This window comes from Spinacia oleracea, chromosome 3 (genome assembly GCF_020520425.1).
Source record: "Spinacia oleracea cultivar Varoflay chromosome 3, BTI_SOV_V1, whole genome shotgun sequence".
NCBI lineage: Eukaryota > Viridiplantae > Streptophyta > Magnoliopsida > Caryophyllales > Amaranthaceae > Spinacia > Spinacia oleracea.
In genome coordinates, this window is record NC_079489.1 from 2,952,269 (window position 1) to 2,974,174 (window position 21,906).

A 21,906-nucleotide genomic window follows, 5' to 3' on the forward strand; every position below is an offset into this window, starting at 1 on the left:
GTGACCCGGACCCAAACAAACCGATTCGATTGACCTTATCTGTCACTGGATTTGATCCGAAACGAAGACCTGAAATCAACTCGAAATCGAAATTTATCTGATCAGAAACTGAAACCGTCATGGAATTGACTTAATTGGAAGTAATTCGATACCCGAACCGATTTCACCCGAAATCGAAGTAAACCGAACCGAAAATAGCCATAAAATTAGAATAAACCAGAACCCGAATGGACCATAACCACACCCGTACCCAAACCGAAGAAAAAGTGACCGGAAATTGATCAATGTTCGGGCCTAAAGAACTAGTTGATTTGTGATCCAAAATTTTTCATTGCTTAGAATCCTTTGATGGTGAAAATTGTACCTGTAATGAGTGATAGTTATATACAGAAATGTACATCGTATATTTTATGAGATTGTTTGTGTTATAGGTAGGTGTAGACCAGGAAAAAAGTGATCCGGACCCGACCTGACCTGTCACCGGATTTGACCCGAAATAAAGACCTAAAATCAACTGGAAATCGAAATTGAATCCGATCCAGAACCGAACTCGACCGGAAATAACTCGATATCCGAAGCCGATCTTCACCCGAAACTGAAGTAATCTGAACAGAAAATAACCATAAAATTTGAATAAACAAGAACCCGAATGGACCTGAACCACACCTATGCCCGAATTGAAGTAAAAGTGACCCAAAATGACTCTATCCGAATAAATCTTGTCTGAATTCGATGCAAACGGCTCGTTTGCCGGGTCTAGGTAGGCGGTAAAGGGAGAAAATATGAGATGTTCTGAGCTTGGGATAACTTTCGAGGGACACAACTCGAATTTAGGAAAAACGACATTCCATATTATTTTTTTAACGCAAAACCGACGATATATAAATATATTAATTAATTAGGGTTTGAAGCCCTAATTATGGCAAAATTTCAGACCTTCCATATTTGATCACAACATTCATGAACTTTGGGTTTGAACTTTAACCCATTTTTTCCACCCAAATTCTACCCGTCAACGGTCAACGGAGAGAGAGAAACAGAGGAGAATGTGGTTGTTTAGCAGAAAAGGGTCATCAGGATTCTCAGGAAATTCAACAGCTGAGGAAGTTACAGCGGGGATTAATGGCGATGGTCTTACTGCCATTGTTACAGGTTCATCAATTAGCCCCTTCTTTCAATTTTGTTTTTACTTAATTTTGATTGTAAATTCAAGCAAAAACCCTAGAGATTTTAGGTGACTTTCCTGAAATTTGTAAAGATTTCAGAGTATTTTGAGCTTTATCTTCAATCTGATAATGCTGATTTTTTATTTGGTTTATGCAATTGCTGATGATTGATGAATAACGCACTAGTAATTTAGTACTTCCCTTGCTTTTTATTACTCGTGAATCGTGATGTTCGTGTTTCACGGTCTCCAATGCACAAGTTTGATCGTATCCTGGCATTACGATTTGGTTGTACTAATTCAATTCATTATTTATTCTTGGTGATACTAGTGTTGAAATGCTAATTTTGGATAAGCTAATTGTTAGAACTTTCGAAGGAACTCCTTTTAAGCAACAATGTGATGAAATTGCATGTCAAAAAGAAACTGTGTAAGACAATATTGTCAATCTACACTACATGGACTCTTCATTTTACCTCAAATAGCCGTGTCGGATCCTCGACACTAGGGCATGGGTATGGACACTTTGATACTTCATTTTGGACCAAAATCATGCAATTATTTCAAAAAATAGCCCCGTCGAACACTTGGATACGTACCCGTGTCCAATATGGGTATCCGAGTTCGGGTAACATAGTTGTCAATACATCACATAAGACTTTAATTGTTCAAGTGTGGAAGAGGTTTATTCATTTGTTAATTTCTGATGGATGTGGGTTGTGGAGGAAACACTTATTTGTAAATAGTCAAACAATGAAAGTGAAGGTGGTTCCGTTCAGCTAGTAATCCCCCCATGCCTTATTGCAGGCAGACCTAATAAGCCTCTAATTACTTATTGAACAGCTTAAGGCCCGTCCTTCATTGTGAATTTCAAATGAATATAAGATGAATTTTGACACATTTTGTCCGTTGAGTATGGAATTTTGTTATAAATTGTTGAATTTTCTCTGAATTTACTGATTTTGTTGCTGAATCCTGCAATGTTACTGGTCAGTTACCCCCTAAATGCTGTTATGTTATTGTTCGTTGTGAATTTCAAATGAATATAAGAGGAATTTTGACACATTTTGTCTGTTGAGTATGGTATTTTGTTATAAATTGTTGATTTTTCTCTGGATTTGCTGACTTTATTGCTGAATCCTGCATAGTTTCTGGTTAGTTACCCCCTAAATGCTGTTATGTTATTGTTCGTTGTGAAATTCAAATGAATAAAAGAGGAATTTTGACACATTTTGTCTGTTGAGTATGGAATTTTGTTATAAATTGTCGATTTTCTATGGATTTACTGATTTTGTTTCTGAATCCTGTAATGTTTTTGGCTTGTTATGTTTACAGTTTCCCCTTCTCAAATTTTGTGTATCAGGAGCAACAAGTGGAATTGGAGCTGAAACTGCTCGGGTTCTTGCACTGCGTGGGGTCCATGTTATTATGGGGGTACGGAATATGGCTGCGGCCATGGAGATAAAAGAAGCAATGGCAAGAGATATCCCTTCTGCAAAAATTGATGCTATGGAACTAGACCTCAGCTCTATGGCTTCTGTGAGGAAATTTGCTTCAGAATACAAATCTTCCGGCCTTCCACTTAATCTGCTTATGTAAGTTCATATGGATGATCTGGTTTAGAAGGTAGTGTGATGAGCTAGTGTTCTTTCTCCCTTTTGGTTTGCTTGGATTGTACTGTCATGTTTGGCTAGCTTGCTTCTCTATCTAACGCCTGTTTTGTGTGTGTGTGTGTGTGTGTGTGTGTTTGTGTGTGTGTGTGTAACTAAACCTGATAGTGTATCAATAAACTTTTGGAAACAATCTAGATGTGTTCAAACTGAAAATAATTAAAACTGTTTTAATTGGTGAACTGCTTTAGTAGACATGTCTTGAGATATTCTAGATCAGCAGGTTGAATTTTGGAGTACGTTAACCTGAAACCGCAAGAATTTGAATGCATTTCTGTCCTATATCATCAGCATGCCCTCAGGCAAGGCACAACACAGGATTCATAACCGCCTAACTGGTGCATCACCTTATTTCCACTTATTTCAGGAAAAATAAGTTTAGATAAGATCAGAGAAGATAACTTCAGGAAAACAAGGGTTGACCAAGTATAATTTATAACTAAAATAAGTTTTGATAAGTTCTAATAAGTCCAGTTAAGTTCAGATATAAAATAAGTTCAAGAAAAATAAGTGAAAATCAGGTGAATAGGACGCACCCTATATTGTCTTGGCCTTTTGGGTGTTTTACTTTCCAGCTGAATATATAGTAAATTAGAGTTGCAACAATTTTCACCCGAAAAAGACTTGTAACAATTTTCACCTAAAGAAAAGTAGTTGTAACTTGTAACAATGCAGAAGCAGTAGAACTTATTATATGTAGGAATTCTCTTTGTTTTGGCTTTTTTCTATTGGGAAATGACACTTACAAAATAATCAGTCTTTATCTTTCCTTCTTTTCCCGTCTGCAAGTAACAATGCAGGCATAATGGCTACCCCTTTCATGCTTTCCAAGGACAAGTTTGAGCTACAATTTGCAACCAACCATTTAGGTAAGGCGACATATTCAGTGACGATAGTTTGCTTAAAATGGGAAACTCTTGATTACTTTGTGATTCTTAACGGATTAACCATAGATTCTTGAAATGTCAATCTTTAATCAGCAAATCAGTTATGGATAAAAGTACAGGGCAGAAATGTGTATTATAGCACATTTGTTTCTTGAATGCCTTTTATGTTCCTCCCCTTCACCTCTCATTAAACTTACTTTTGGTTATACTCTGTAGTAATATCTTCAATATGTTAACATGCATTCTATCCCTCATGTAGGCCACTTTCTTTTGACAAATTTGTTGCTCGAGAGAATGAAAAAGACTGCAGTAGAGAGTAATAGAGAAGGAAGGATTGTAAATGTATCATCACGACGCCACCAGCTATCATATCCTGAAGGAATTCGGTTTGACAACATCAATGATCCCTCAGGGTAATGTTATAACATTTTATCAGAAAACTTCAATTTTGTATCGAATATGATATAGGTTGTACACTTGTGTTTGTGTGTACATTTCTAAGTTAATGACTAGTGAACTTAAAAATTGTATTGCTGCAGTAAATTCTCATTGTGAAAATTCTCACAGGTACAGTAGCCTACCTGCCTATGGCCAGTCAAAGCTTGCAAATGTTTTACATGCTAATGAACTCGCGAGGCATTTAAAGGTGTGTACTTGTTGAGTTGTTGCTGCAATTAACCTTATAACTTCAGCCTCGTACTGAATATATTATCTAAAAATGGTTTGGTTAAGTCAAGAGCTCTTGTGTTGAGTAACGAAAATGCTGATAGTATAAGCTGGCCATTTATTCGGTAATTATCATACACCTTTGACTCTTTGATCTGTGTTGATATGACTGGCATTTGCCTTGATGTGTTGTCAAGATATGAGTTGTTCTATGCTGTAGTAAACGGTGTTGTCAGAATGAGATGATAGTAATAGTCGTGTTGTTAGAGTGAGATGATTGTAATAGTCGTGTTGTCAAGATATGAGTTGTTGTAGTAAACGGTGTTGTCAAAGTGAGATGATCATAATGGTCGTATGGAGTCTTTTATTTGACGTTGCCTTGTTGTGCAGGAAGAAGGGGTGGAAATAACAGCCAATTCAGTTCATCCAGGAGTTGTTGACACTGATATTTTTCGACATCACAAACTTTTTAGAGGTAACAGGTTACGATCCATTGATGATTTGATTCAAACAGCTGATATGTTGTGTTGTTATCCAACGCGTGTTGAACGCTACAATGCAAGAACGTCGTTTGATGTTGTTTATATCTTTTTCCTTCCCTATCTGGTGTGCAGGTCTAGTTAATCTAGTTGGTCGATGCATCGTCAAAAGTGTCCAACAGGTAATTGCTGCATTTTCATGTTCGTTATTGTATTTATTTGTTTATTTTTTTGACAAAAAGTTCATTCAATGAAAAGATTAAAACCTAGTCTACGAAACTAAAGCAAAGAAAATTACAACCAGCCGCATACTAAAACAAACAAGAGTTTTGCCTATACCACAAGGCTGTCAAAGGGCATACCACATCCCGCACATTGAACCCGCGGGATAAACCTTACCTGAAAAACACTGAGAGAGAGCGAGAAAGGTGAGGCAACTGGAATCAGAGAGCTAGGAGCATAATGAAGAAACCATAAACCTAGGGTTGTCAAAAACTGGCCCGATCCAGCCGATTTCTGACAAAAACCGAAGTTCCGATTTTTCTTTCACACATTCAATCAACATAAGCACAATGACCCCGATTATACCCGAACCGATTATACCCGATTACCCGTAACCGACCGATGACCTGATTTAACAACCCTTGATAAACCCATGATGACGGAAGACGCTGCGAACCAGGACCTTCTTCAAAACTTGATTGCCATGCCACACTGGGCGAGAACTTATACTCACCACCCAAGGCCCTAACGAAGGGTAAACTTCTTGGGACTTTGACCACGAGTTACTTTCCGTAGTAACTCACAACGGGGCATCTTCTGATTAGAAGAATGTCGAACCAACGAGAAACTTGTTCCGATCCGTATTGTAATATAGGTTAAACGGATCTTTTGACAAATATGCACAGAAACAACTAGCTAGCAAATTATTTTGTTCTTGATTAAGGAAGTATACACATTACTCATATTAGATTGATGACACAGGGTGCCGCAACAACGTGCTATGTAGCATTGCACCCGAATGTGAAAGGGATTCACGGTAAATATTTTGGCGACTGTGGTGTAGCCAAACCAAGCTCACAGAGTGACGATGTTGATCTAGCCAAGAAATTGTGGGAATTTAGCTCAAATCTTGTCAAGTGAATTACCTACCTTGTACGGAGAAAATTATCTATATATTTATATACGAAGTATGTATTATACTATCATACTATCTTCGTTTCAAAATGATATTTACACTTTCCGTTTTGGTCCGTTTCATAATGTTCTTTACACTTTGATTTATTCTATTTTTGGAAATAAAAGTTTACCACCTTACCCTCCTTACCCCATAATCTTTACAATTTCCACCTACTTTCTCTTACTTTATTCATTTTTTTTTCTTTACATTCACCAAACATTTTACACATTTGTCTTACTTTATCCATATTTTATTATAGAATAAATTGTTTTTTACCACTTAAAAAAAACAAAAAATTATTTTTTACCACCTCAAAAGAATTTAAAACTTATTTTTTACCACCTGAAAAATGGAAGAATAGATGAAAATGTTATGTGGGGGAGAACCAAGTAAGATAAATATCTGAGTGTTGCATCCCCGCAAATTATATTTTATTAAAAAGAAAAAAGAAATACAAAAGGTACCATACTTGGTGTACAATAGGAAAGGGAGAACCAAGTTGGATAAATATGATACAACAAATATATCACACAAACTACCTTACTTATTCTTTAGCTTAGCCATCCTGACAACAAATATATGCTACTATATCACACAAACTACCTTATCTATTCTTGAGCTTTGCCATCCTAACAACAATGGCCACATACAACCAGTCTTGTGCAATGTATAAAAAGGCTCAAGGCGCAACAAGGCGATTTGGAGTTCCCAACGCCTTAGGCGCGCCTCGGTGCGCCTCATTGAAGTGAGGCGCCCTAATAAAAAGTAAAAAAAAAAAAGTGAAAAAATGGTGTGTCTCTTGGTAGGTGCGCCTTTTTTGCGCCTTTTTGCGCCTCAAAGTGCGCCTTTTTGCGCCTTGGTGCGCCTTTTTGCGCCTTAGGTGCGCCTCATTGAAATCGCCTCCCCTAGACAATAAAAGGCGCTGGCTCCAATCGCCTTGCGCCTCAGAGCCTAGGCGCGCCTTTTTATACACTGGTCTTGTGCATCTTCAACACGCCTAAAAAAAGCATGCCTCTAACTCTTTTTCAGAAATAAAGTCCCAACAACACACCAAAACCCGGTACCAAATCCTGACATCACAACCAGGTAGAACCACATTGTCTCACGCTTGTCCTCACTTTCTGCATCTTCGTTGTGTTGAGCCCCTGACGTACCATTTGGTGAGTCATTATCGCCTTTGCATTTCTTGGAAAGTGGGTATCCACAAAGATGTGGATTATCTATGTAGGAAGAGTTGGTGAAGGTTTGCAACTGGCTTCCAGTTGGGATTTGACCAGAAAGATTGTTGTAGGATAAGTCAAGGAACTCCAACGAGTATATGACACCCATGCTTGTTGGGATTGTTCCCTGGAGTTTATTCCTTGATAAATCAAGAGATTCCAAGGATTTCAAACCACCTATTCTACCAGGGATTTGTCCTGATAATTGATTGTAAGATAAGTTCACGCTGAGCAAATAAGAGAGATTTGTGATCTCCTCAGGAATGCTACCAATTAGTTTGTTGCATGAAAAGTCGATGTTCACCATGTACCCTAAGGTGGTTGTATATTCACGCTCTATTCCCTTGATAACCTCATTGACGTCATCCTCGTAAGGAAAGTCTTCTAGACGATCACCGAAATTCATCTGTGTGAGGTTGCTCAGACAGGAAGGAATTGTTCCAGTTAAATAATTATGGCCAAGGTCCAAGATTTGTAGGTTAGACAATGAGCACAACTCCTCGGGGATACTGCCTTCGAGTTTATTATTTCTCAGCCGAAGTATTCGCAAGCCTTGAACATTGAATGTTGGTATCTCACCTGAGATTATTTTCGCCAACATCCAAAATGTTAAAACCCGAGAGGTTAGCTAAGCAAGAAGGGAGTTGTCCACTCAACATATTTTCATTTAAGTGCAGATATGACAGGGTAGTAGTACTATAGAAGCAAGGAATATCCCCTGAGAGCTTGTTGAATGAGAGACTTACAAATTCAAGGTTGTAAAGGTCACGCAAACAATGTGGTATTGTCCCTGACAGTCTATTCTTTTGAAGATTTAGAACTTGCAAGGTTGTAAAATGACACATAGACTTTGGGATTGAACCATTTATCTTGTTATTAGATAGGAGGAGAGAACTCAGAGCAAGCATTTCATGAGATAAATGTTCAAGAAATTGCCCTGAAATAAAATTATTAGAGAGATCAAATGTATTAGCATTATAATTGAGTGTAGTTCTACGGCTGGTATTAGTCATATATTGGCAAGATAATGAATTATTTGAGAGATCCAATTCTTCAAAGTTAATGGGAAATATGAGACACCCAGAAATTTGATTGTTGGAGAGATGCACATCAGTAAGTGATTGCATATTTTGTAACCATTTTGGCAACGGCCCATGAATTCCCGCACCAGACAAATCCAAACTACTGAGATTCTTTTGTGTTTTGAGCCATTGAGGGAATGGACCATGGATTTTGCAGGTTCTAGCATAGAAGTTTTGAAGTTGGAAGGGAGGCACCCAATCAGAAGACAATTTCAAAGTTAGAAAGGTTTGATCCATATACAGATCTCTCAAACTTGAGAGATTAGCAAAGTGACTTTCAGACAAAACAACTGCTTCCAAAGGATTATTGGAAATGTCCAAGTATTCCATGGATGATAACATTCCTAGAGAAGTTGAGATCTCACCTGATATTTTGTTGTTGGAAATGTCTAAGTATTGAATGGCTGATAACATTCCTAGAGAAGGTGGGATCTCACCTGATATATTGTTCTCATTGAGAAAAAGGGATTTTAGGCTTCGAAACTCCTCTCCTAACCAAGAAGGCATCCTACCACTAATTGAATTTTGAGACAAATCTAGCATTTCCATGTCAAAATGGGTGCAAATGGTTCTGGATATATTTTCACGACCTTCCAACAACTTGCCTTGGAACATATTGCCGTTCAGATCAAGTGATCTCAAGTTGCATAGGTTGCGTACGAGGCTCCAAATATTTCCTCCTTCAACACCAGTGAAACTAGAGTATGCTAAGTACAAGTGTACAAGGCTTTTATGTTCACCTATCCAAAGTGGGATTTGGGATCCAAAATTATTAAGTGAAAGAACAAGGTATAAAAGATGGAATTTCTCCCTCCAAGTTATTAGTTGAAAGGTCAAGGTATTCAAGGGAGGTCAAGTATTGTATAAAAGATGGAATTTCTCCCTCCAAACCATTACCACTAAGATCTAATTTACGGATAGATAGTGGATGTGAAGCAATTGATGGATTCTTCAAGTTCAACTGGGTGGTTATTAAGCTACACACAGATAAATCCAAGACTCTTAAATAAGGAAGTGGCTCAATAAGTGAATCTATCAAGCTATTGACCCGACTTAAATTCGTACCAGGTAAAGCTAGGTGACGCAATTTCCGAAGATTCGAAGCCCATTTCAAACTATTTGTAAATAAATTGGTTCGGTAATAATATTTTAGATCGAGGACTTGCAAGTTAGTGAGATTACCAAGTTCATCAGGAATTTTTCCGTAAAGGGGATTACTCATATATGAGAGGTTCAGATACCTTAGTTGCTTCATTAAACCCATGAATTTCGGGATTTTGCTACTACCGAAGTCGTTACCGCTTACATCAAGATGCTCAAGATGATTCAACTCCAACAAATATACCAAAGACGACTCCATCTTTCGAGCTTCAAACAAGTTATCACATGTAAATTCATCCCCCGGGCAACTTCCATGGAGACGAAGTTTGGTGACGTGACCGGTAGTAGGATTACACGTAACCCTACGCCAGCTGCAGCAATCCTCGCCTTCCCAAGAAGATGAAACAAATTGGTCATAGAAGGTAACACTGCTCTTGAAGTCGAGCAGTGCCTTCCTTTCAGCAGGCTTACACCCCAACTTCAGCAAATGACTGTTGTTGGAGTACATGCCACAACTATACAACTTCATATTTTCCATTAACAAAACAAAAAGGAGTATAATAGTAAGCAAATAATTGATTTGCAATTTCACCATTTTTTTTTGGGAGGGAATGTCTACAGCAAATACACTAAGACAATGCTAATAACAGTATTTTTTGAGAGATGATTTTCTGTGATGCAAAATTATGCAACTGCCAATCAGACTTTATACTATTACTCACTGACTTTATAGTTTCATTGTAAGAGTTTGTTTTCAATTCAATGTTTTGTTTTTGGTGGGCCTTATGATAGTGAATGGTACAAGTCTAACATGTTTTTTTGGTGTTAGACATTTCCGACCATATAAGTTAATAATTAAGTTCAATAATTTTTTTCAGAAAAATTAATTTTCTTGTATGGATAATTTCAGATAGCTCAAGTACGTGAAATTGTACCCATGCTAAATTCGGAACAAAAACTTTGGGGAAGAAAGATCCTACATATATTCTTTGTTTGATATGGGAATTTTAATTCTCATAGTAAGTTGTAATTAAAAGGACATTAGTTCCCTTGTTAAATTCGTGAGAATTAGTTAAAGTTGTTTGGTTGACAACATAAATTTTGATTGACCAAGGGGGGGATTAGGTATTTTGTGTACTTTTTTATGTCAACCAGATAACTAGCCGATGTATAAATTTCCATGAATTTTCAATTCTCCCATTTTTAGATGTCTACCAAATGCTAAGAGTCTAAGACATACGTTGTATTTCGTAGGAAAATAATCTGACCATATTGAGTTCAACAAGAATGCAAGATACTATGTCAAAAAAATAATGCAAGATACAGAGTACATACCAAGGTCCAATCGGTAATAGCAGAGTGCAAAATTTTATATAAGACGGTCGTCTTGGTGTTATATGTTAAGCAATTGAATCAATTAGTTAAGCAATAGAAACAACGAAAATGATAAAGGTCGCAACATGCGACCTTTAAGCCGTGTCACAATGATGACATGGCATACTTGTGTGTCATGATTTAAATTGGAAACTAAAATATTTAACTTATATAACTATTATACATTTTTCAAAAAAAGGTAAAAAAATCTTAATATTCTAATTTGTTTCCTTCTTTATATCGACTACCTTATTTACATAATTTCATAGTAAAAATAATGCATTGATAGTAAAAATATTCTAATGATGCATAGCCTACGTGACGCCTATATGTACCAATTAAACAGCGACACGTAAGATTGCGACAACTAAATGTCATCGCAACTTGCGACCTTTATCATCACCCTAGAAACAATTAGGTAAAAAATGAAATTAATTAGTTAAGTACTGGAACCAATTTGTTAAGCAATGGAAACAATTAGTTAAGCAATAGAACCAATTAGTTAAGCAAGGGAACTAATTACTTAAGCAAAAAAACTAATTAATTAAGCAATTGAACCAATTAGTTAAGCAGTAGAACCAATTAGTTAAGCAATCAAAACGGTCTTTTAGTAAGACGGTCATACACAAAATTTGTCGATACCAGAGATAGCTCGTAGTGTACTAGTTTTATAAGTTGGTCATCTTTCTTTATATTTCTTCAATACTACCAACTAATCTCGACTCCCATGTTGATTATTTCCTACGAGTAACATGTATGTCGTATATCTTCTCAACGTTGGATACTGGGAAAAAAAATAATATAGATAATAATCTACCTCAAGGTTCCGTTTTATTAGACTTATTTTGACTTAACTTATATTATCTGAACTTATTTTGACTGAACTTATATTATCTGAACTTATTTTAACTTCTTTTATCTGGAAAAAACTTATTTTGTCTGAAATAAACTTATTTGTGTGTTAAAATGTTTGAAAAAAACTTATTTTTGCTGAACTCATATTATCTGAACGCATCTGAACTTATTTTTTCTGAAATAAATCAAAATGAGTCGAACAGAACAGAGCCTAAAAGAGCAAAATTAAGGGAGTTTTGGAAATCAATCAGGTCAAGCAAAAATGGGTCCAAAACCTAGAAAACAAGAAGCAAACTTCCAATTCCAGCCAAAAAATGAATATTACGTGGAATATTGCATAAAACTTTCAAAATGGCCCGCAAAGGAGACAATAATCAAAGATTTCAAGATGAACATTATAAGCAACACGCATATATTCTTTGTATAATGGCCAAAAGCTTTCTTCGTCACAATCAAATTATTCACATAATCACATGTTATTATTGCAAGCCTGCAAGACAATCACATATTCACATGTAACCACTTATTACTCTCTCCGTCCTAAAATATGGTGCATGTTTTTCATTTCGGGTGTCTCAAAATGTTATGCCTACTTTTAAAATTTCCTATTTGATCAATTAATTTTTTCCCAATATACCCTTATCAAACAACTTAATTACCCTAATTATCTTATTTTTACTTACAAAATGTGGTCTCATATTTAATTTTTGTACCATGGAAAATAGCGTGGTCTCATAATTAATGTTTCTATCATGAAAATGTGGTCCCAAAATTTATTGTCTTTTGTGCTTTTGTTTAAAAAATAAATAAAATTGTGCACTTTTCTAGTAAAGTACTCCGTATAACAATAATAATAGTTAATCATGTCATTTCTTAACTTTCTTAAATTCCGTGAATAATGTCAAACGAGCACTATATTAAACTCACCTTTCTTAACCTGTCTTCATTGTTTTCTAGTTATAACGAATGAAATATATTTACTCTTTTTTTTTATTTGAAAAATTAAACTCACCTTTAAACATAACAAAAGCCGTGCATGGCAATTGGCACGGGGTCATATTTAGCATATACTCGTATATATATAGTCGTAACTTAAACAAAAAACTATATATTAGTTAACAATTTTATTAATAGTGTAACCGGTAATTAAATTATTAATAGTGTTATTGTTATTATTTGTTTAATTATGTACTACGTACATCGTTGTTAGAGAATGAGTACACAGTACGGTGCTAGTGTAAGGCCGATTAAAAAATAGTGGAATGAATTAATAACTCAAATTTTAGTTGGTAAAAAAAGTTGCGCCGTAATGTAGCTTTTATTTTAAAGTCTAATTTCTTACCCCCTTTCCTAAATTTTTAGATCCGCCACTACTTACAACGGATAATCAAGCTGACTCTATTAGCCGTTGATGTATCAAAAGTAAACTGCAAGAAGTTAGAGTTTATTATCCATATATAAGAATATTATGATCCAATGTCAAAATAAAATAAAATTATCCAGCTTGTAAATTAATTAATAACTAAAATAATAACTTTCCCTACTAACCTAGAGTTTTAATCAAAATAAATTTCCAAATCAACCTACTGTACGCAATAATAACAAAAACAAAAGAAACCCAAAAAGAGTTAGGAATTTAGGATAGAATTAGGAGAGTTAGAGTTATATTTATGTTAGGTTTCCTATTATTTATTATGATTATTATAGGTTCGAGGTATTAGTTTCCTATTATATGTCGATATATGGTACTATAAATACATGGATATATTCGTCCATATTTCCTCGACATATCGTTCAAACTTAGAGATAAAATAAACAATGGCGGGTGGAATAATTGTTGATGGTGGTAAAGTGGGTAAAGACTATCCAGGAAAACTGACTGGCTATGTATTTTTGAGTTGTCTGCTGCCGGAGGTTTGATATTCGGTTATGACATCGGAATTTCAGGTACATATTTGATTTATTAGATTATTATATTATCAAGGTTTAGTTTAATTTAATTTAATTTCATAATTTGTATGAATTGAATGAATCAATCTGGTGTTATTCGCTTAACTATATAGTAAATCTCATGCATACTCGTATATGGATGCATGCTAATTAATTAAGAGTATTAATTAATCGTTATGTTAATTATTAGATACGTCAATTAACATAATATAATTGTCATATATGTAGGTGGAGTTACATCAATGCCGATGTTTTTGGAGAAATTCTTTCCATCAGTTTACAGACAACAGATGGCGGATTCTGGAACGAACCAATACTGTAAATTTAATAGTGTCAAATTAACTATGTTCACATCCTCTTTATACTTGGCTGCATTAGTAGCTTCTATTGTGGCATCCACTGTCACCAGAAAGTGGGGACGCAAGCGATCCATGTTTGCTGGAGGTCTCCTCTTCCTTGCTGGTGCCATTGTTAATGCCGCTGCTCAGAACGTTGCCATGCTTATCATCGGCCGTATACTTCTTGGTTTTGGTATTGGCTTTGCTAATCAGGTACGTACTCCTCGAAGGATACCAATATTTTTAGTGTACCGTAATTGTACTGTGTTTTACTTGATAGAGTTATCGTTTTGCTAATTTATACTGATAGAGTTGTCGTTTTGCTAATATTTGTCAATTATGCATATGTAAACAATATTTATAACTGTACTATAATTGTAATTAATATTTGTCAATTATGCATGTATAACCAATATTTTTACTGTAATTGTAATTGTAATTGTAATTGTAATTGTAATTGTAATTGTAATTGTAATTGTAATTGTAATATGTTTTACTTGAGATATTACTATTAATTAGCGGCAGAACATGGATAATAACTCTTGTTTTTAAGCATAATTATATTGCACTCGATCTATCTTAAGCTACTACTATTACCAAACGATTTATATCAAAGTGTTAATGCATTATGCATATATAACTAATATTTTACTGTAATTAAAATTGTATTGTAATATGTTTTACTTGAGAGATAATTACAATTAATGGCAGAACATAACTCTTGTTTTTAAGTACAATTATATGGCATTCTATATTTCTATCTTAAAGTACTACGTAGCTTATTACCAAACGATTTATATCAAAGTGTTAATGCATTATGCATATATAACCAGTTAGTCTCATTATATATACCGTTTCTGCTAATTTATATATACTTATTGCTATATGACAGATACATGCAACCAATTAATATTTGTAATTGTAATCGTAAGTTGAGATTTGTTTATAAAAAATTAAACTAATTAAGTAAATTATTGGTTGTTGTATACTATTTGCAGTCAGTGCCAGTGTTTCTGTCAGAGATGGCACCTTACAAGCACCGTGGTGCACTAAACATGATGTTCCAACTGACAATCACAATAGGAATCTTGATAGCCAATCTCCTTAACTACGTATTTGCCAAAGTTGACCACATTGGATGGAGGTTGAGTCTCGGGGGAGCTATGGTTCCTGCTCTCATTATCCTTGTTGGTTCTTTAATCCTTCCCGAAACCCCCAACTCCCTCATTGAACAAGGCAAACCCGATGAAGCTAAGAAACAACTGTTAAAAATCCGAGGGGTTGACAATGTTGACGCCGAATTCCAAGACCTAGTTACAGCTAGTGACGCCTCTAAGAAGGTGGAAGACCCTTGGAAAAGCCTCTTAAAAGACAGACAGTATAGGCCTCCTCTCATCTTCGCCTTTGCAATTCCAATGTTTCAACAACTTACCGGAATTAATGTGATCATGTTTTACGCACCGGTTTTGTTTAAAACAATTGGATTTGCAAATGACGCCTCCCTCATGTCGGCTGTTATTACCGGTGGCGTTAACGTAGTTGCTACTTTGGTATCCATTTACGGTGTTGATAAGTGGGGAAGGCGATCTCTCTTCCTTCAGGGTGGCATTCAAATGCTCATTCTCCAGGTAATCAAATCAATTTCTTATATCTTAATTCAATTGATTGATTAATTAATTAATTGAATACTTATCTTAATTTGTTGCGTTGTATTGTCAGATCTTGGTAGCAATATTCATTGGATGGCAATTTGGGGTGACAGGGGATGCAACAAATTTGCCACAATGGTATGCAATTGTAGTTGTATTGTTTATATGCATCTACGTAGCTGGATTCGCATGGTCATGGGGACCTCTAGGGTGGCTAGTCCCTAGTGAAATCTTCCCTCTCGAAGTTCGATCTGCTGCACAGAGTATCAACGTATCAGTCAACATGATATTCACCTTTATTATAGCCCAAGCTTTCCTCCCAATGTTATGTGCCTTAAAGTTCGGACTCTTCATCTTCTTCGCCTTCTTCGTGGTGATTATGACTATATTCATCTACTTCTTGTTGCCCGAGACCAAAAATGTGCCTATTGAAGAGATGAATCTTGTCTGGAAGAACCACAAGTTTTGGGGTCATTTCATTCCTGAACATGTTGTTACTCCCGAGATGCCCGTGCTTAAGGCGTAATTCCATTATATTTTTTTTAAGAAAGTGTTATGTTTTTTTAAGACTGTTAATTTGACAAGTATTATGACAGATTTTAGTAGATATTTATGTTTAATTGATTCATTCATTAACCGTACGTTCTGAAGTTATACACATTTTATTATCCATTAATTTTGTCTTGTGTGTTTAGAAATAATTATTTGCGCAATTACAAAGGTTAAAGTATATCAAGTACTTGGCATATATTTTTCCCATAGTTATAGCATTTGATTCTTTTGCGGCAAATTAGCTAAGTCACTGAACTATTTAATTAAACGGAAGTGAAATTGACTAATTAATGAGGATCCTATATGATATGATATTGTATGTAGTAGAATTTTGTTATAACTAATCAACTTTATATGTCTTAAATTGAAATTGACTAAAACCAAACAAGATTCATATGATCTATTTGCCAACTTAATTTATTCAAAAGGTCTTGCGCGTACAAGGTGTACAATAAATTTATTGTACACCAAGATAGATAAACATTTTAAATGGTTAGATGATTAGTTTTATACATTATTAGTGATTTTGAAGAAATAAGTTTTATTAAAATAAAAAAAAAAATATTAAGCATTTTGATTTAACTTTTACTCTGGTGTAAAATATTTATTATACAACTCTTATAAATAAGAATTTGTGAACTTTATTAATGATGTTACACTAGTTAGATATTGTTACAACGTTCAAAGTTAGCAATTACTTTTAGGTTTCCTGTAATAGAAATCCTACACATTACCCTGAAGTCACCCCACCGCTTTTCATACATACTTCGTATGAAATAGAGGTGATTAAAATTCGGGCATGATCGGGCCGGGATTTTAACAAAAAAATTCATCCCCATACTCATAAATTTGGTGTGGGCTTTTTTGGTCGAAATGGGATTTGGTCTAAACATGTGTATTTGAAGCTACCTAAACCCGCACTTTTTCGGACCCGGCGCGGGCTATATTTGTTCAAGTCTAATATGGAGTATGATGCATCGTCTTCTTTGACTGTCCCTCTCTTCTCGTTGGATTCTCATTGAGTGAGGATGTTGATCTAGCCAGTAAATTGTGGAAATTTAGCTCAAATCTTGTCAACTGAATTACCTACCTTGCACGGAGAAAATTATCTACATAACTATATTGTATCGTACACTTTAGCACGTACATTTAACATTACAAAACGAAAGAAAATCAAATTAATTAAGTCATTGTCGTCCATTATTTATATTACGGAATTGTTTTCTTCGCCTTCGAAAATGATAAAGGTCTCAACACGCGATTTTTAAGCCGTATCACAATGATGACATGACATGCTTATGTGTCATGATTTAATTAAATTGAATACTAAAATATTTAACTTATATAACCTATTATATACTTGTTTCACAAAAAATTGTAGGAAAATCTTAATATTCTAATTTGTTTCCTTTTTTATATCAAATACCTTATTTACATTTTCATAGTAAAAATATTACATTGATAATAATAAGAATATTCTGATGACGCATAGGTTACGTGACGCCTATATGTACCAATTAAACTCCGACACGTAAAATTATGACAACTAAATGTTGCTGTAACTTGCGACCTTTATCATTACCCCTTCGTGTTATCCCTTATTGGTTATTAAATTAATAAGTAAATTTGGACTTAGCTATTCGACTTTCATCTAGATTTTTTAATACATGCCCCCTCAAAAGTAACTATCGGCTAGCAGATCAACAGAACAAAAGTCAACCAAATTATGTTTCGATCTTTCAACTGATAATCAATTAAGCTGACTATATGGCTGTTGATGTATCAGAAGTAAACTACAAGAAGTTAGAGTTTGTTGTGGGAATAGGGGTAAAAAAATGAAGGACATATGGATGAAAAATCCAATAGTCCATGTGATGCGGATTGGATCATATTTATTACGGAGTATATTATATTAAAACAGACACCAGAATTTCGGATCATATCTATTGCAAAAACTTCCCTCCAAAAAAACCATTTCCTATAAAACATATCTATTTTTTATAATATGTTATTTTCTCTTCTTTTGTATAAATGGCTACGTATGAAAAAAAAAATATAATATGTATAAGATTATAGAATATTATAGTATTTAGACTATTTAGGTAATTTTTAGTCAAATTGACCTATCAATCATTGAAAAATATATTTATTCAATATTTTGGTCAAATTAACATGTTAAGCATATCAAATATTGTAGTGGTTGAAAATTTCATATTAGATTATTAAATGAAAAAATTCAAGAGTTATTGGTTACGCATTACATTGAATGGATAAATGTTTCAATTAAATATATTTTTTAAAAAGGTTGTCAAATAATACTTTTTGATTATCCGTGCATGTACAGGACCTAATCTAGTACTCCATAATATTATACCTCGTATAATTAATCCCCTTAAAAATACTATAATGAATATTATCCAGCTTGTACTAATTATTAGTAACCAATTACTCCGTAATTAATAACTTGAAAAAAAAAACCTAGAGTTTTAATTAGAATAAATTTCCAACACTCTCTGTACGCACAACAAAAACAAAAAAAAAGTCCAAAAGGATGAAGTTAGTTATCTTATAATCGTGCAACTAATACATACAAATATACAACGGTTCTTTTATGGACTAAAACTCTTGGTTTTGTTCCTTGTAAAATTCGGTTTTGCTTCTTCTTGTTAGGATAGAATTAGGAAACTTTTTAGAGTTAGGTTTATGTTACGTTTCTTATTATATACTTCATAGAATTTTAGGTTCGAGTTATTAGTTTCCAATTATATGTCGAATAGAATTAGGAGAGTATAGGTACTATAAATACGTTGATACTTGTGCTTAAATTATTCATCCATATCTTTTCAATTGATCAAAGTTAGAGAAAAAAAAATAAACAATGGCGGGTGGAATAATTGTTGATGGTGAAAAAGTCGGTAAAGACTATCCAGGAAAACTAACTGGTTACGTCTTTTTGAGTTGTCTTCTTGCGGCGGCTGGAGGTTTGATCTTTGGTTATGACATCGGAATTTCAGGTATATATTTTATTTATTGAATTGTTATATTATCAAGGTTTAATTTAATTTGTATGGCCTTGAATTGAATGAATTGATGTAGCTAGTATTATTCGATTAATTTTTTTGAGGGATAGTGTTATTCGCTTAATTAGTAAATCTCATATATGGATGCTAATTAAAAGCACTAATCGCACTTGTGTTATTAGATACGTGAATTAATATAAGATAATTATCATTAGTACGTAAATCTCGTATATGGTTTCTAATTAAAAGTATTAATCGCATGTGTGTTATTAGATACGTCAAATAACATAATTTAATTGTCATAAGAGATGTAGGTGGATCGGAGTTAGATTAATGCCGCACGTGTGTTGTTAGATACTTCAATTAACATAATATAATTGTCTTATATGTAGGTGGAGTTACATCAATGCCGATGTTTTTGGAGAAATTCTTCCCATCTGTTTACAGACAACAGATGGCTGATTCGGGAACGAACCAGTACTGTAAATTCAATAGCGTTAAATTAACCATGTTCACATCCTCTTTATACTTGGCTGCATTAGTAGCTTCTATTGTGGCATCTACTGTGACCAGAAAGTGGGGCCGTAAGCGATCCATGTTTGCTGGAGGTCTCCTCTTCCTTGTTGGTGCCGTTGTTAATGCCGCTGCTCAAAACGTTGCCATGCTTATCATTGGCCGTATACTTCTTGGTTTTGGCATTGGCTTTGCTAATCAGGTACGTACACCTCGAACGTTACCAATATTTTTACTTACCAATATTTTTATTGTACCGTAATTGTACTATGTTTTACTTGATAGAGTTACCGTTTTGCTAATTTATACTTATTGCTATATCACTGATACAACCAATTAATATTTGTAATTGTAAGTTAGAGATTTATTTATAAAAAATTGAACTGAATAAATTATTGGTTGTATAATATTTGCAGTCTAACCTATGTATGGCATTGATATTGATAGAGTTATCGTTTCTGCTAATATATACTTGTTGCTATATCACAGATACAACCAATTAATGTTTGTAATTTTAAGTTGAGATTTGTTTATAAAAAATTGAACTAAGTAAATTATTGGTTGTAGAAGTATAATATATGCAGTCTAACCTATATATATATGACACTGATATTGCTAGAGTTACCGTTTCTGCTAATTTATACTTATTGCTATATCACAGATACAACCAATTAATAATTATTGTTGTAATTGTAAATTGAGATTTGTTTATAAAAAAATTAAACTAAGTAAATTATTGGTTGTTGTATAATATTTGCAGTCAGTACCTGTGTTTCTCTCAGAGATGGCACCTTACAAGCACCGTGGTGCGCTAAACATGATGTTTCAACTGACAATCACAATAGGAATCTTGATAGCCAATCTCCTTAACTACGTATTTGCCAAAGTTGACCACATTGGATGGAGGTTGAGTCTCGGGGGAGCTATGGTTCCTGCTCTCATTATCCTTGTTGGTTCTTTAATCCTTCCCGAAACCCCCAACTCCCTCATTGAACAAGGCAAACCCGATGAAGCTAAGAAACAACTGTTAAAAATCCGAGGGGTTGACAATGTTGACGCCGAATTCCAAGACCTAGTTACAGCTAGTGACGCCTCTAAGAAGGTGGAAGACCCTTGGAAAAGCCTCTTAAAAGACAGACAGTATAGGCCTCCTCTCATCTTCGCCTTTGCAATTCCAATGTTTCAACAACTTACCGGAATTAATGTGATCATGTTCTACGCACCGGTTTTGTTTAAAACAATTGGATTCGCAAATGACGCCTCCCTCATGTCGGCTGTTATTACCGGTGGCGTTAACGTTGTTGCTACTTTGGTCTCCATTTACGGTGTTGATAAGTGGGGAAGGCGATCTCTCTTCCTTCAAGGTGGCATTCAAATGCTCATTCTCCAGGTAATCAAATCAATTTCTTATATCTTAATTTAATTAATTTATTGTTTAATAATTAATTGACTACTTATCTTAATTTGTTGCGTTGCATTGTCAGATCTTGGTAGCAATATTTATCGGATGGCAATTTGGGGTGACAGGAGATGCAACAAATTTGCCACAATGGTATGCAATTGTAGTTGTATTGTTTATATGCATCTACGTAGCTGGATTCGCATGGTCATGGGGACCTCTAGGGTGGCTAGTCCCAAGTGAAATCTTCCCTCTCGAAGTCCGATCTGCTGCACAGAGTATCAACGTATCGGTCAACATGATATTTACCTTTATTATAGCTCAAGCTTTCCTCCCAATGTTATGTGCCTTAAAGTTCGGACTCTTCATCTTCTTCGCCTTCTTCGTCGTGATTATGACTATATTCATCTACTTCTTGTTGCCCGAGACCAAGAATGTGCCTATTGAAGAGATGAATCTTGTCTGGAAAAGCCACAAGTTTTGGGGTCATTTCATTCCTGAGCAGGTTGTTACTCCCGAGATGCCCGTACTTAAGGCGTAATTCCATTATATTTTTATATTTTAGGAAGTGTTATGGTTTTTAAGATTGTTAATTAGCCAAATATTATGACAGATTTTAGTAGATATTTATGTTAATTCATTCATTCATCAACAGTAAGTTATGAAATTATACACATTTTATTATCCACTAATTTTGTCTTGTGTGTTTAGAAATAATTATTTGTGCAATTGCAAAGGATAAAATATACCAAGTACTTCCACATATATTTTTCCCATAATTATGAACTAAGTATCTGTGAGTTTTA

At 34.6% G+C, this 21,906-nt stretch overlaps 3 protein-coding genes and 1 pseudogene across 5 annotated transcripts; 3 read left to right on the plus strand and 1 right to left on the minus strand.

Moving 5' to 3' along the window:
• Nucleotides 1-913: 913 nt before the first annotated feature.
• Nucleotides 914-10,644, plus strand: LOC110784148 (short-chain dehydrogenase TIC 32, chloroplastic). Of its 3 annotated transcripts, none has more exons than XM_021988568.2 (8): nucleotides 914-1,152; nucleotides 2,529-2,760; nucleotides 3,625-3,704; nucleotides 3,982-4,135; nucleotides 4,290-4,368; nucleotides 4,779-4,863; nucleotides 5,003-5,049; nucleotides 5,852-6,193. In XM_021988568.2, the coding sequence occupies exons 1-8, from the start codon at nucleotides 1,047-1,049 to the stop codon at nucleotides 6,008-6,010; spliced, it is 942 nt and encodes a 313-aa protein (XP_021844260.1). In that variant the 5' UTR covers nucleotides 914-1,046; the 3' UTR covers nucleotides 6,011-6,193. The 3 variants fall into 3 exon arrangements, with proteins under 3 accessions (XP_021844260.1, XP_056694311.1, XP_021844262.1); XM_056838333.1 differs by lacking the exon at nucleotides 5,852-6,193 and adding an exon at nucleotides 8,507-10,188 and having other exon boundaries at nucleotides 915-1,152; XM_021988570.2 differs by lacking the exon at nucleotides 5,852-6,193 and adding an exon at nucleotides 10,361-10,644 and having other exon boundaries at nucleotides 916-1,152.
• LOC110784149 (receptor-like protein EIX2) lies at nucleotides 6,843-8,522 on the minus strand. The gene has a single exon (XM_056838334.1). The coding sequence runs from the start codon at nucleotides 7,866-7,868 to the stop codon at nucleotides 7,062-7,064; it is 807 nt and encodes a 268-aa protein (XP_056694312.1). The 5' UTR covers nucleotides 7,869-8,522; the 3' UTR covers nucleotides 6,843-7,061.
• A 281-nt stretch (nucleotides 10,645-10,925) lies between the features above and the next one.
• Nucleotides 10,926-16,286, plus strand: LOC110784191 (sugar carrier protein C-like; annotated as a pseudogene).
• A 2,503-nt stretch (nucleotides 16,287-18,789) lies between these two features.
• On the plus strand, nucleotides 18,790-21,786 carry LOC110784190 (sugar carrier protein C-like). The gene is made up of 4 exons (XM_021988627.2): nucleotides 18,790-19,182; nucleotides 19,581-19,903; nucleotides 20,462-21,091; nucleotides 21,186-21,786. The coding sequence occupies exons 1-4, from the start codon at nucleotides 19,047-19,049 to the stop codon at nucleotides 21,639-21,641; spliced, it is 1,545 nt and encodes a 514-aa protein (XP_021844319.2). The 5' UTR covers nucleotides 18,790-19,046; the 3' UTR covers nucleotides 21,642-21,786.
• The last annotated feature ends 120 nt before the right edge of the window (nucleotides 21,787-21,906 follow it).

Bases quoted from the DNA above. Each gene is read 5' to 3' on its own strand.
- LOC110784148 (XM_021988568.2), top strand. From the start codon at position 1,047: ATGTGGTTGTTTAGCAGAAAAGGGTCATCAGGATTCTCAGGAAATTCA. The intron at 1,153-2,528 runs GTTCATCAATTA...TTTGTGTATCAG, and splicing joins TCTTACTGCCATTGTTACAG to GAGCAACAAGTGGAATTGGA. The intron at 4,864-5,002 runs GTAACAGGTTAC...TCTGGTGTGCAG, and splicing joins ACATCACAAACTTTTTAGAG to GTCTAGTTAATCTAGTTGGT.
- LOC110784149 (XM_056838334.1), bottom strand. From the start codon at position 7,868: ATGTTGGCGAAAATAATCTCAGGTGAGATACCAACATTCAATGTTCAA.
- LOC110784190 (XM_021988627.2), top strand. From the start codon at position 19,047: ATGGCGGGTGGAATAATTGTTGATGGTGAAAAAGTCGGTAAAGACTAT. The intron at 19,183-19,580 runs GTATATATTTTA...TCTTATATGTAG, and splicing joins TTATGACATCGGAATTTCAG to GTGGAGTTACATCAATGCCG. The intron at 19,904-20,461 runs GTACGTACACCT...TAATATTTGCAG, and splicing joins GCATTGGCTTTGCTAATCAG to TCAGTACCTGTGTTTCTCTC.